The 13,990-nt window shown below is 37.7% G+C and overlaps 2 protein-coding genes across 13 annotated transcripts in view; one reads left to right on the top strand and one right to left on the bottom strand.

Moving 5' to 3' along the window:
- Positions 1 to 11,416, bottom strand: part of LOC108037298 (cytosolic carboxypeptidase Nna1) — a 28,797-nt gene extending 17,381 nt beyond the window's left edge. For 9 of the 12 annotated variants that reach the window (XM_017113832.2, XM_017113835.2, XM_017113836.2 and 6 more), the window contains exon 1: positions 6,814 to 7,204. In XM_017113832.2, coding sequence (XP_016969321.1) covers positions 6,814 to 7,189 — 376 coding nt within the window. In that variant the 5' untranslated portion in view covers positions 7,190 to 7,204. Of the gene's footprint in view, positions 1 to 6,813; positions 7,205 to 11,045 lie in introns of those variants that run through there. The other 3 variants (XM_017113840.2, XM_017113843.2, XM_017113844.2) reach the window with 1 other exon arrangement.
- LOC108053713 (glutamine-dependent NAD(+) synthetase) overlaps positions 1 to 13,990 on the top strand; it is a 40,286-nt gene that overhangs the window by 17,771 nt on the left and 8,525 nt on the right. The window contains exon 3 of the mRNA XM_044461432.1: positions 2,185 to 2,438. The gene's annotated coding sequence lies outside the window, so the exon portion shown is untranslated. The remainder of the gene's footprint in view (positions 1 to 2,184; positions 2,439 to 13,990) is intronic.

The following is a 13,990-nucleotide window of genomic DNA, read 5'->3' as shown; positions in this document are numbered from 1 at the left end:
TCGCATATCCTTGAGTCCGCCAGAAACTCACACCACACACTCAGCCACTTCAGTTTAAGTGGAATGACAAAGCTCAATCGGCGACCTTGACTTTTCACCCTATGCAACCCCCTGCACGTGTAATGTTTTTTATTACTGTTGATTTTAGATGTGCTCTGTTTGCTGCTTTTAGACCGCAAATTGTTGAGCTTTTAAATTGACTTTTTTTTTAAAACCCTTTTTAAAATCAATGTTGCATTTTTACTACCTTGTGTAGAGGACATAAGGTTAAAATGCATTAACAGTCTTGTTCATTAGTTGGAAAATTCATATAATACACATATAACAATAAAAGTCAACACAAACGCTCCTAAGATTTGCAATGATTATAATGAGTTTTCTTGGTTTCTAATTTTAGCTTTATTAAATTATTTCAAACAAAAAACGATTCTTCAATTTGAGTTAATTTGTTAAATTATAATTGCAAGTTTGCATTTCTTTTTCCTTTGACTGCATGGGCACGGATTTGGTTTGGCCAAATGGACAAGGGCAAACATTTTGCGTTCATTCATAACAAAGCTAAAAAGAGAAAGGGGAGAGCAGGAGAAAGGGATTGAAAGTAGAAAGCTCTCTCTGTTTTCAATTGTTGCGCCAACGCTTGTGTTGCTGCCGATGGCGACAGCAGGAATTTGGCGTTAATTAAATTTTTATGCTCAAATGCAGGCAGCAATCGAGAGCCAGAGATCTGCAGACCGATCGCCTCTAATTGCAGCCTTTGCATATTATTTACTTAAATTGTATTATTATTCGTAATATTTATGGCATTTTGTTTATCCCAATCGCAGGCATTCGGCCAATGCCTTTGAGGCCGGACCGAAACCGCCAACAAAAAGATCCGCGAAGCGCAATATTTTTGCCACCCCACAATATTTCACAATTTTTATTCAGCATTTTTTCTTGCTTGTTCGCCTATGCCATCTTTGTTTTTCTTTTGTGAGTTTGCAAATTGCATTCTCATTAAATTTGTTCAAAAATTTTCTGTTACATTTCATTGTTATTCATTTCTCCAGACGCTTTTATGGCATTGCCCTAGATCGTCCAATAAAAGCCCTGGCTTAAGGTATATCGGTTTTGACTTTCTTTTCAAGAAGGATACAAAAATGATTTACAACATTTCAATAATTTTAAAAACATTTAAATATAAAATATTTAAACAAAAATCAGCTCGATTTTTCGGATTTTTAATCAAAACCTGGGGAAATAGTGTTCGTTTCAAATGTCATACATCGTTGAATTCGTTATAAAATTTCAATAAAGTTGTATCCTTAAAAAAAATATTGTAAAAAAAATTCAACCTTGAATGGATAGTTTTCCTCTATGTGTCGTTTTAAGTGATAACAAAAAGCCTTAAAAAGTATTTTTATGGTCAAACGCTATTGTTGATTTCGTTAGAAAAGTTCCTTTCACAGCTAATAATATAATTTTTTCATAAAAAATGTACAAAATATAACCTATATAAGCAGTAATAATATACAACAAGCCAATTGGAACTCTAGAAGTAGATTATAAAGGTATCCTAATAGGAACCTAACCGCTTTCGTAGTTTGCAGGGCCTACTAATTAATTATCCTCGCATCCTTTGGATGCCCCACAAGTCAAGAATATTAACCCAAATACATTTAATTGCGCTCCTTTGTTCAAAATCACCGGTTAGGGGACTCCCCAAATCGCCTCCACCTTCGATTCTTCCAATCCACCTGCGGCGCTTCGGTCTGTATGCGATTGATATAGCCATCAGACCCGAACCACGGAGATCCCAACCGAGCGAAATTCCACGCTAGAAATAATGCAATAGTCGAGGGCCCCCAAGTCAATGAACATTAATGAGTTTACTGCCTCCAAATTTTTGGGGCTAGGGGCCTCTGGCTTTGATTTATGCAGGTGAAACATCGTTAATCGCAATTCAATGAACTGAAATGAGTTTAAATACCTCCTATTTATTTCCCTATTATATATACATACATACTTTCTTGGCCGACGTTGACAACAACAGGCAACGACTTTGATTTCCGAGTTGCGATTCCGGAATTTCTGTGTTAATGATTTTGTGTTGCCGTTGTCATGACAGCCGTAAGTGGCAACTAAAATCAAACAGTTTTGCGGCTAATTCTAATTCCCATTTATCCGCACTTTATCCGATTGCAGGTGGGCCAAGAGGTGAGGACAATAAAAGCGGCTACAAACGGAGGGTAAAAGAAAGGATCCAATCGAACAACGACTTACAACGAAACTTTCTAACGGGCGGGCGATAAAAGCCCCACATTCAACAAATTCCCCATGCTGCCCATGTAGTACAGTGAACTACCAGTAACAGCAACAACTTAACGAACAACAACACCGAGGTGCCCTTAGACAATCTATTCGTACAACATTAACAACACACTAACAACAAATTGAAAGTGAGTAAAAAAATATAATATAATTACTAGACTTTGATTTTATAGTTTCTGATGAAAGATGTGTGACTTTATAGTACAACGGCGATAAAACTAGGGCTAAATAATAATTTTATAAACACTTGGTATAATTTTGTTTTGGTATATATCAACTATTTTATAATAGATTTTTAGCTGAATGGAACAGAATCTTTTTTATTATTTGAATTCAAAATTGTTTGTGTAAAATTTGATGTACGAGCTATGACTCAGAGCATAAACGAAGATATTCATGTAACGGGGATATGTTAGGATTGTACAAAGTTAAAAAAATATTTTGGGACTAAGTAGACGCACTCTTTTACTCTTTTAAGATGTTTCTCAATAAAGTGCATAGCACTAACTTCTTTCCTAGTGTATGTGGTATATTGTTAAATAATTCGAACAATTACCTCCACTTGACGTGGTCAGCGTGCAGACGGGAAAGAGCTGGGCCTGCAGGAACTGCACGCGACCGCCTCCAAAATCCATGGTATATAGTATTTCGATGCTTACGGCATTATGACAGGAAGACCAAAAGGAAGACCGTTGCGGGGTTAGCGGTAGATATGTGTGGTAGAATGGATTTAAATGGGAGCACAAATTGCTGATTGATTTCACTCGCTTCACTCGATTTTGACACACATTGAAAAAATGCAAACCACTCGGATATATCCCTTGCAGGTCCTTATGCAATCGCAAAAAAAATCCGCTATGTGCGGCATTATTTATATCGTTCCCACACCGATTACAACTCTACGACTCTATGATTTTTTCTGCGTTTTTGTTTCTCTGCGGCTCGATTCGCATTGCGTCGACAAATGATAACCACTGATTTCCCCGAACTGAGCCGCAGTCAATGATTCGAGCCGTTGTGAGCCAACTCGAATTTCCACTGCGACTGTTATAAACAAATAAACAAAGGCTCGCCAGCTCGCTCGCTCGCTCTCTCCCATTCTGTCGGTCCTCGTTTTGTCTAATGTTCCAAGGAAGTGCAAGGTAGTCCTGGCATTCTACACATACCCATACATCCCCAGCACACCCCGTACATATCTATGAGCCCGCCATCCCATCCATCCATCCAATCCATCCATGGCATGCCGTGAACATGAATTCGATTCGATGGCTCAAACAAAGCCAAAGCCAAAGGCAACCAGCCTTGGATACGCCAAAAAAAAAGAATAAGGAAAAAAAAACACTCCGTAACAAACACGGTTCGTGGAATTTTTGTGCATATTCTAACGAGCAACAAATGTTTGCCGAAGGTGGAGCGAATCACAGATACGGATATCTCCAGGTCACGTTTGCACCGAACGCCATATAGTCTGTATAGTTTGTAAATCTCGATATAATTGTATTATGAAAAGGTTGAGATCGGTGTAACATTTATAATAAACTCACATAACATTTAACATAAACTGATACCACGAACAATTATTTCTTTATCTAGTCAAACGTATAATGTTCTTTTTGTTTTTAGGCTACCGATTGTGACAAAAATCTCTGTAATATAATCCTAAGCAAAAATCTAGAAGTAAAATAATTCTGATGGTAAAGGATTGGCTCTCCCATTTCTATTTCAACTAATGCCCTATATTTTTGTTTTGGACAAACAATTTAGCCACTTAGTCCCTGATGATCAGTTGTTTTTTCTAATAGACAGAAACAACAAAAAAACAGTCGCTACAAATAAAGAAAAGGAAAACAAATCAAAGCAAAGCCTCGATGCCAAACAAATTTGTCAAAGTCGCTCCCTCGGTGGCAGTAGAATATGTGAGGGGGGTGGGGATGCACAGGGGTGGGGGAGAACCGTGGGAAACTTTTTTGGGAAGAGAAGAGAAGAAGCAGCAGCTGTCAGCTGGCTACGCGGACATAAAACGAACAGGTGTCAAAGAGCGACACGAGAGAGAGAGCAAATGAAAGCATAAACTTTTAATCATTCACTCTCTATCGTCCTCCCTTCTTCTCTTTCTGTTTCTCCTCCTCCTTCTTTATTTATCCCTATTTTTCTGCCTATTGGATTATGTCATCGAAGTGGCTGAAAAGCAAGAACAAGCAGAAGAACAACAAAATATGGAAAAAAAAGCTGAATTGTCTACACCCTTCTATTTTACCGATTCTTTTTATATCACCATTACCAAAAATCATCGAGTTAAATTTTTCAAAGAAAACAGAACTTTTGTCCCGACCGTTCTGATCCTTCTGCTGAAACCGATCCTTATAAAAATGTCTCAAAACTCAAAAAAAAAACATTTAGTCTACTACATATATCATCTGTAGGGTTAGGTAAAAACCCCTTACCCAACAAATCTTTGCTTCGGCACTGACAACAACTACAGCCTAAGCTCGTATAATGCTAAACCCGTTTTAGTTAAATGTTAATTTTATTAAATAAAAATATTTCTGTATTTAGACTAGACTAGAGAAATAGAAAAGGTACACAATAATATGATTGAAAAATGTAATAATCTACCCTCTGCAAGGGTATATCAGAATAAAGAAGCAGCAGCAGCGACAGAGGCAACAGCAATGATCTTGATCGTGCAATTTATGTGTTTTCTATTTTGGCAAGACGCCGTGACTGCCAAGGCGAAAAGAAGACTCTCTAACCGAACCGTAAACGCATGCTGTCCCCCTCCTTCTTCCCGCACTCCTCGCCACCCTGCACCGCTTGGCCCTCGTCAATCATCGAATTGTGCCAGCGATTAGCTTTCGCCACCCCATTCCCCGATTTGTCCGCCAAGAACTTTGCCTCACTTTTCGTATCCACAGTGATCAATGAATAAACCACTTAACAAATTGGATCTCAAAGCCACAATTATATTTTGATTATCTGGAAATTTTAAATTTAATACTAACTAGTGTTTTTTAAAGGTTATTTATTCTTAAAGTGATAAGTTAATACATGGAACGGTTTTAAAAAACCTTTCAGATGTTATTAACATTTTGCTTTGTAAAATGTTACTTAACATACATAAAAAGGAACTGACTAAGTATTCTTTTTAATTTATTAATAGGGGAATTATGACAAATTAAATATCAAATGCACTGACTAATATTCTTCTTAATCTATTAATAGGGGACAGGGACCTATGACAAATTCAATACCATTGGAATTTAGCAAAACCACAATTTATCTCATTCATATAAAATATTATACATTAAACTATGTACATTATTTGTGTCACTTTAAAAGTTCTTCTCAGCCGATAGTTACAGTAACGCTTTTTTTGCTGACTGCTTTGGGCAAATTAACAAATTGCAATTAAAAATTTTTGCTTGCCATATTTTGGCAACGGCTGACATGTGTGTTTTTGTTCACACAAATAATAAAATCAACCGAATCCGCATTTCGAAGCTGTATAATAATTGTGACAGAGATAAACGATGTACGTGAATTGGAAGTGAAAAGCGAATTATGAACTTGCTGAATAATATTCCCGATGGATATCAGCAGATTGTGTATGATTCTTTTGATGTGAGAGCTCAAGGGAGAGTGGTGAGTCAGTTGTTATTTTCTGAAAGTCTTTTATATGTTTTTATATTTAATGGCGGAGACATGTTCTACCCTTTAATATAAAAAAACTTGTTCAGTATCAACAGCTGGAATTTATAAAAAAAAAAACATTGAGGGATAAAAAATGAGTTTTTAGGGTCCAAAGTTTTTACAGTTCCAAAGTTTTCACAAAAATTACTTATACGACCGGAGTACAAGATTAATGAAAAATTAAATTTTTCTGCCAAATTGTGAACTGTTTTAAGTAAAATGAAGTTCCTGACAATGTATTAAGAAAATGATGTGTCAACAGCTTTTAAATAACAAACGTTTTTGGAACCGCCAACACAGCGTATGAGTAATAAACTGCAAAATCAAGGGCCCCTTTGAAAAAATATAAATTATTTGGAAATAAAAATATGTACCCTTGATTGTTTTTGTTGTCTATATACCCCTGTAGAAAAATTTATAAGTTTGGTTACAATTAGGCATCACAAAAATTTTAAGGGTGTTTTTAGGGGTAACCCAAGCTCTGTTTCGTGCTTAAGCTTCCTAAGTTATTTCCTTTGTTCCATTTTTTTTTTGCTAACACATCAAATTGAATCTCCATAATCTGTCGACAGCACTTAAGTAAACATCTTGAGTGGATGTGGGGGGATAAGAAGGAAAAAAGTGGATGCACAGAAACAAATACATACATAGCTTTATATCAAATTATTTATAATGTCAAATCGCAATGAACACATTTGCATGGTTTAGGTTCAAATCTCACTGCTGTGTATTGATATGAAAAGTACTTTAATTGAATATCAAATTGAATGTTTTTTTTGTGTGTTGGGGGATTGAGAGTTTAACGGGACTCACCATTTACGTAGTCGCCGAGAACTAGAGAGCATTCCATGTCATTGCATTTGAAGTTGGCTCTCACCACATTCACATTAACGGTGCTGTCTCTTTTGAGCTCCAGCTCATCTTGTTCTCCCTCTCCGCCCTCCTCTTTGGATTCCAGCTCCCCTGGTTCCGTTTCCCTCTCTTCGCCATTGTTATTGCTTTCGTCGCTGCAGCTGCTGCAGCATCTTTCCGTGCTCTCAGTGCTTTCCATCTCATTCTGGTGAACGGGCAAAGGATGCAGGAGGGAGAGGGGTGGACAGAGGGGTCGTCTGCTCATCGAAGCCGAGCTCAAGGTTCTCAGGAGGCGGCTGAAAGAGGCGGACAACTCCTCCCTATCTCTCTCCGCCATTTTAATGGGGTACACTCGAACAAAAAAGAAGACACTATTTATCCCGTGGACAGAAGAACACGCGCGTGCCCGTCCAGCCTAACTAATGGTCTATCTCGATCTCCAGTCGCTCTCTTCTTCGCTCAGCTCAGCTGCTAGCGCAACTGCTGACTGAGCTGGAGCTGTAAAACCAACGCGGACGACAATGGTGGCCTCCGCCGGCGTCGACGTCGCTGCCTTTGGCGAAATTGCGAATCACAGTAAACCACGGCATTAAAATTGTTGCTGCCACGGCGTTGCCTTTGTGCAAGGCACCGACAAAAAACAACAATACAAAAACAAATTGAAGTCTCGATTCCAAAGACCGATGAAGATATACCCTCAAACATCTTATGATAGTTTGTCTGCACATAGTACACCAATTGGCCAATTTTCGGATCGATCTTAAGAAAAACAAAGGTGTTTGACTTTGGCTTCGGGTAGATACGGCAAAGTTTCATATTTATCAGTTAAATTAAACACATCTGCATCCTAACGTGACTTGGACGATATTTGCGATTTTTGCACCGCAAAATATAAAACAATTTGCCAAGCTTTATTTTCTTCAGTATGTAACCCATACGCAGTGTTGTCTTTACGCTATTTAAAGGATGGCTAAGTAGTCATAAGTGACATTTTAAAAATATTTTATTCGATATTATATATTTACATGAATTAAAAAAAGAAAGATTGACAATATTTCCATATGGCTTACATGGCGTATGGGTAATATTTGTAAAAACATGTCATTTAATATATTTTATTTTCTAAATATTTTTATCAAAAACATTTATTAGTTACTGGTCTTTCATTGCGTTGCCGCATCTTAAACCATAAATATAATTACCCTTTTACTAGAGTATTAAAAGAAAACACAGAAAAACAACAACAACAACAAAATAGTTTTTCGTTATTTTGTTGTAGGCCTACTACACGTGGCAGAGGAGGTAGGGGACGGGACAATGGGCGGCTAAGGGGGTAACCCCTGTAACCCCTTCACCCCACATCCCTTTGAAACTCCGCTATGATTAACATAAATTGCGCACGACATGGACTATAAACAGCGCAGCAAAGTCCTGGCCCTCATCCATATTGCCTGGGTGGGTCTTTTTTTTTTTTGAAATTTTAAAATATATAATAAAAATATGCTTACTAAATCCCGTTTGAGCCAGGACAAATGCCTATATGGTTTCCCCGTGCTCCCCCTCCATTGAAAGCTTGCGCCCCTTTCCACCCATTTTTGTGCTGCCTACTTTTTGGCGCGTGAGCGATTTCCATCAGTGCTGACGATTTTTAAGTAAATATATTTATAAAGGCAATTAAGAAGGGCTCTTTATTGAAAACCTTGTAAACTTTTTCAGGGCAAAATATGTACCTTTTTAATCATGAGTAATCTTCTGTTGTTGTATGACATAGAAACACCATTTATACTTCTGTTATTTAACCTATTGCATAGTGTCAATATTTTAATATTATTGCATCCATTCATCACAACCGTTTCATTTAAAAGCTTGACATTTATGTTTTATTTGACTTTCGAAAATTTTTGGCACATGGATTTCGTTTGGCGATGACAGATTGCCGCAATTTCGAAATGAGCATTTTACAAAGTACAAGCTGAAATAAACTGTTCACTACACGGAAATAAATAAGAAAGAAGATTAAAACGAATAATTTTGAGCATATTTAAAGATTGTTATATCATTATTACCCCTACAAAATATCATTTAAACTAAAAAAATATTTTACAAATTAAAAGAAAACAAAGCCGAAAAGATCCGTTTCTAAATGCTAGCCAAAATCTATCTTGAAAAAGCCAAAAGTGCGATAAAAATAGCTGATTTGACAATACACCGGTATCCCATTCTTAGTCTCCTCTCTCCATCCCCCCTCCCGTTCTTTGTGTGTTTTGCATGGCCCGCTTGGCACCAATTTTTCAGCTTTAGCTTGGTTGTTTTTGTCGGAGATGGAAACGATGTCGGCTTATTGGCATTTGACAGCGCCCTGGCAGCGGCGGGACGTCCTTAGAGAAGAGGTCCTTACGGGCGGCTCAATCTCAATGACTTGGCGGTGGCGCCACGCAAGGGAAAAGCTTTCAAAATGTGGAACAGATCCGTGTCGGCTGATTAACCCATTTTGCGGCAACAATACTTTAATAAAAATGAACTGATTTAACACTCGACAGCATTGGCTGCGATTAAAGTTTTAAAAGAATAACTTAAATTTATTTAAAATCTTTTTTTCTATGGTTTAAGATATTGGATTTTCGAAAATCGATTAATAATCTTATCCCATCCGTACAGAAAAAGTATCACTGATATAGTAATGTAGTAAAAGAAGTAACTTATCCTTTATCGTAAAGAAAAAATGTTTGATAGTTAACGATCGACTACTAATTACAGAAATATTCTCTTCATCGATGAACAACAACCACCATTAATATCAACACTATATTTTCTATGGAACAATATTGACAATAGTCACGAAAAGAAACCATTGCGCCATAGCAATCAGTAATCGTAAAAGATAATCCTTGATTGCCAAGTATCGATTAATAATCGCCAAAATAATCAGGGTATGCCGTTTCCCACCACATCGCTCAAGTCATATCCGCCGGATATTGCCACGAGGCGTCGTATCGTTTTTGTCTGCAATGCGTCATTAGGCCCATGGGGTAACGGTAACCCAAACCCGAGTCCAACACTTGCTGCAACACCCGGTGGCGCCTCCGCCCCCTCCCGATCCTTAACCCCCGATCCTTAACCCCCTAAAGCCTTGCGTCGCTTGCATGTCATTTCGCTTCACCAATTGGTTGCGTCTCCTTTGTTCTTTTTTGATATACATTCTTTGTTGTGTGTTTGCTCAATGGTTTCGTGTAGTATATATTTTTATTTTTGCATTTTTGGCTGCGGCCGCCCGCAGTACAGTGAAGACTATCCGTCCGTGCCCCTACCACTACCCCTCCCGCACCCTTTGGTATTTTCGTACTTCCGGGGGCGCCCCCTTTTTTGCGAGCAGTCCAAGTAAAAGACAGTGACAGGAGCCAAAATAGAGGGGCAAGTGCTCCGTTTTCTCCGTTATTGATATGCATTTAGAGCCAAGACGAAAATAGACGACGGCACCGAAAAAAGAAACAATTTTGCAACTATTTACGGTGGACGTCAGGCGTCAGGTACGTCAAATGCCAGGCTATGTATAAGCCAAAACTACGGCGGCAAAGTGAACGTTATGGGCAGGTGAGCGGAGCTTTGATTTATTTCAAGCGTTTTTCGATGGGTTCCCTTAATTGATTATATTATTTACTTCTGGAGAAATATGTAATTAATAGCGCTGTTTGCCCCACGATCTATTGTTCTTTAGTTTGCAGCTCAAAACCAATCAATACATCTTTTTTCCCACTAAGATATTTTAAAAGGAACCCACTTTTAACCCAAGACCGAAGAAAAATGTTCGATTTAAGATATATAACGTTTGCTAGGGTAATGGATTTCAGGTATATGTATATTGAAAATTATCATCAATTGAATTATTATTAATATTTTATATTGAGTGTTTTAAAGATACAGCTGCTTTAAGATCATCAATGTTATAGAATTTACAAGCAAGCGTTACAAACACAATTATTTGGTAATTCTAATTATTTCATATGAAGAATATAATTATTTAAGATGTTTTAAATAAATGGATATAAATATTATAGTAAGTTTTTTCTGCTACGTAAATAGATTATAAACTAGGGCATTTCTATACTACTTTACAAAAAATAGGGTATGAACAGTAATCTTTCTTGCTACTCATAATAATACCAATTGCAAAGAGTTAAGAGACTTTGACTCACCTTCGTTCTGTTTGGATTGCGGCTGCTGCTGGTGGAACTCGCAGATCTCCGGACCCATTGACACATTCCGGTTCTCCTTGTCCTTGACGCCCTTCTGCATTTCTGGAGCGATGTTCGGCTTTTCCGAAGATCCAACGATCTCAGGATTTTCTCCTGACCTTCGGTTGGTTGTGTGGATGTACCGATGCGTGGTTGTGATGAGGACTGAGACTATTGGTGGACGAGCTTTGTGCTGAATTTGTCTCCGGTTTGGAATGGAATATTCCCTTTTCATGTATTCATGTGTTATGTAAAGAGTTGCAAAAGGGTGTAAATGAGTGTTTGGGTTTTGGATGGGGATTTTTGTGGCTGTGCTGGGTGTGTCTAGTGTGTGTAGGGGGCCGAATAGAACTGAAATATCAGGGCCTGCTTATTTCCGGGAATCGATTTGAACCAAGTTCGAGTTCAACTGGCACACTGCGATTATCTTGTTTATCCGTACACTTGGAGAAAACTGATTGGTTATAATTGTCAATAAGATGCTTTAGTGGAATTCGAATAATTATAAACTTCTTCTAGTTATTTTTCAAATTTTAATTACAAGAAAATTTATTTAAGTAAAATGCTTTCTCCTTTTGTACCCAATAAGTTTCGACTATAGGCCTCACTTTGTATTGATTATAATAGAGCCTTATGTGCAATAGATAGTACGTGATATTTTTTTCCCAGTGTACGATTCCGGCGGAGTGGTATTTTCGGCTTGAAGCGAGCGGTAAATGTTAACGGTGAACGGCGCCCGACGCCGGATACCGGGTAACTGGCTACTGGCCACCGGATGGGATCCGATGCCTCCGGAAAAGTTGGAAAGGAAACGGGAAACACTTCGTGACAATGCGACGCGGCCTGGCAAACAAATCAAAGCGAATTAGTTGCATTAGTGGCAGCTATCAGCGGAAAAGGCAGCAACACAGCTCCGGGATGCGGCGTCGCTGCCAATGGCTCTCCTGTCCCTGTCCCTGTCGTTGTCCCTTTCCCTTTCCCAGTCCCATTTTCCAGTTCCACTTCCGATTCCCCGATCCTCTGCCAAGTAAAAAGAGCAGGTCGCCTGGCGTGCCAGCACCTAGGGTAATAATGCACATGCGAGTCCATCATCGGGAAACAGGGTGTCCTTGTGTTAATATCCAATGAGTTACGAAACTCTTCATGAAGCATCGAAACCTTATTTTAACCTCCATTCCAGTGGTCACTCTCATGTAGGTTTATCCCGAATTCTTTTACACTTTTTTCAGATGGCAATATTTTTGAATAGAAAGAGAGATTTTATTTGTTCAAAAGATCACTTGAAATAATTAATTTAAACATAATTTTTGACATAAAAATAAATAAAATTATAGATACAGAAAGATAGTAAAATATTTGTATATTGTATTATATGCTTAAAGAAAGCCGAGAAAACGTATGGATTTGTGCTGTTTGAAACTTACTTTTACCTTTTTGGAAACCAAATATATTTGTAAACAATTCTGCAAGACTGCATAACTGTCAAAAGTTTAAAACATAGTTGTTAATTTTCGAATTAATTCAGAGAAACAAATCTGTGTAAGGCCTTTTAAGAGCAACATGAAATCTAAAAAAATTATCGTTCCGAATCGTCACCCCTTATCGCAGATAATCGTATGTACTGGCATATTTATCGGATTCCCCCACATACCATGTATTCCGCTGCCACTGCTGATTATGTGCCATTAAAATTGGCTGCCAATTGGCAAAAGTTTTTTTCATTCTGCATTCTACATTCCCGCTTTCTCCAGTTTTTCACTTCTCCTCGACGTCGGCCTTTTGTTTTTTGTCCTGAAGCTTTGCCCTTTGCCGCGGTTCAAAGTTCAATGCATTTCGCTTGCGACACGCACATACTCGCACACAAACACACTCACATGTCGATGTGCCACGCCCCCTGCGCCCACAATCCCAGTACACCTGACCAGCGTTGTTATTGTGGCATTTTTAACGCTCAAATTGGACTTTTTCAACTCAAGTACACAACTTGCTAAATACAAAAACTTCGAAAGTTTAAATTTACTACTTCTCTTCTTTTACTTTTTTAATCGTAAAAAATGCTACAATCTCATTAAAAAAATACATTGTTTTTTACTTTATTACAATTTTTAATACCTATAAACTGAATATCATAAAAATGCATCTAAATTTGAGAATGTTATAACTTCAGTTAAACGTTTGCAACGCAGTTAAAAAAAACATTTCCGACACTCAAAAATACTTAAAATAGTATCGAATGGAAAAATGTATAGATAACTTTAGTTATGAATAACTTCATGTCTTAGAATTTATAGTATTTAGTGCTGATATGGTCGTTTTATATAGTAATATAATTTTTTTAACCTTTTTTTTAAATTTAATATCTTATAAATATAAGAATTTTTCAACTTTTTCTTCCTTTTATTTTTATTTAAACAAAATTGGCAGCACTGCACCTGACAGTCACACATTCCCCAAACGCCGAGGCGTCGAAAAATCCTAAACGCAACTTTGTCAGACTTTTATGGGGGAATGTGGAGGGTGATGAGTTGGGGTCTGCGTTCTTTGGGGCTTGAGTTAAGGTTTAAGTTTGGATTGGGGAGAGTGTTCCTGTCAGCCATCAGGCGGAGAAATGAAATATGCGCGACTTCTACGGGCCAACTAAATGAACTCTGAACTTTATGCGAAATTTCACCTCATGGCATGTATGTGACCAGAGGTGTGTGTGTGTGTGTACGCTGCGTGTTTTAAACTTTTGTTGCCTGGCAAAGTAAATTTGCATAAGGTTTTTAGTTAAGTGAGGCAGAAGGCATAAACATCAAGAAAAAATATCTCAAAGTATCAAATATTAAGCTTTTAAAAAAGCTATTTTACAGGTGCCGAAATCTTAAATAAATAAAACCAATTAGTATTATTCTATTAACCAGACT

This window comes from Drosophila rhopaloa, unplaced genomic scaffold, assembly GCF_018152115.1.
Source record: "Drosophila rhopaloa isolate 14029-0021.01 unplaced genomic scaffold, ASM1815211v1 contig_3, whole genome shotgun sequence".
NCBI lineage: Eukaryota > Metazoa > Arthropoda > Insecta > Diptera > Drosophilidae > Drosophila > Drosophila rhopaloa.
Note: the sequence above shows the minus strand (reverse complement) of the source record. Positions and strands in the feature narration are given on the sequence as shown.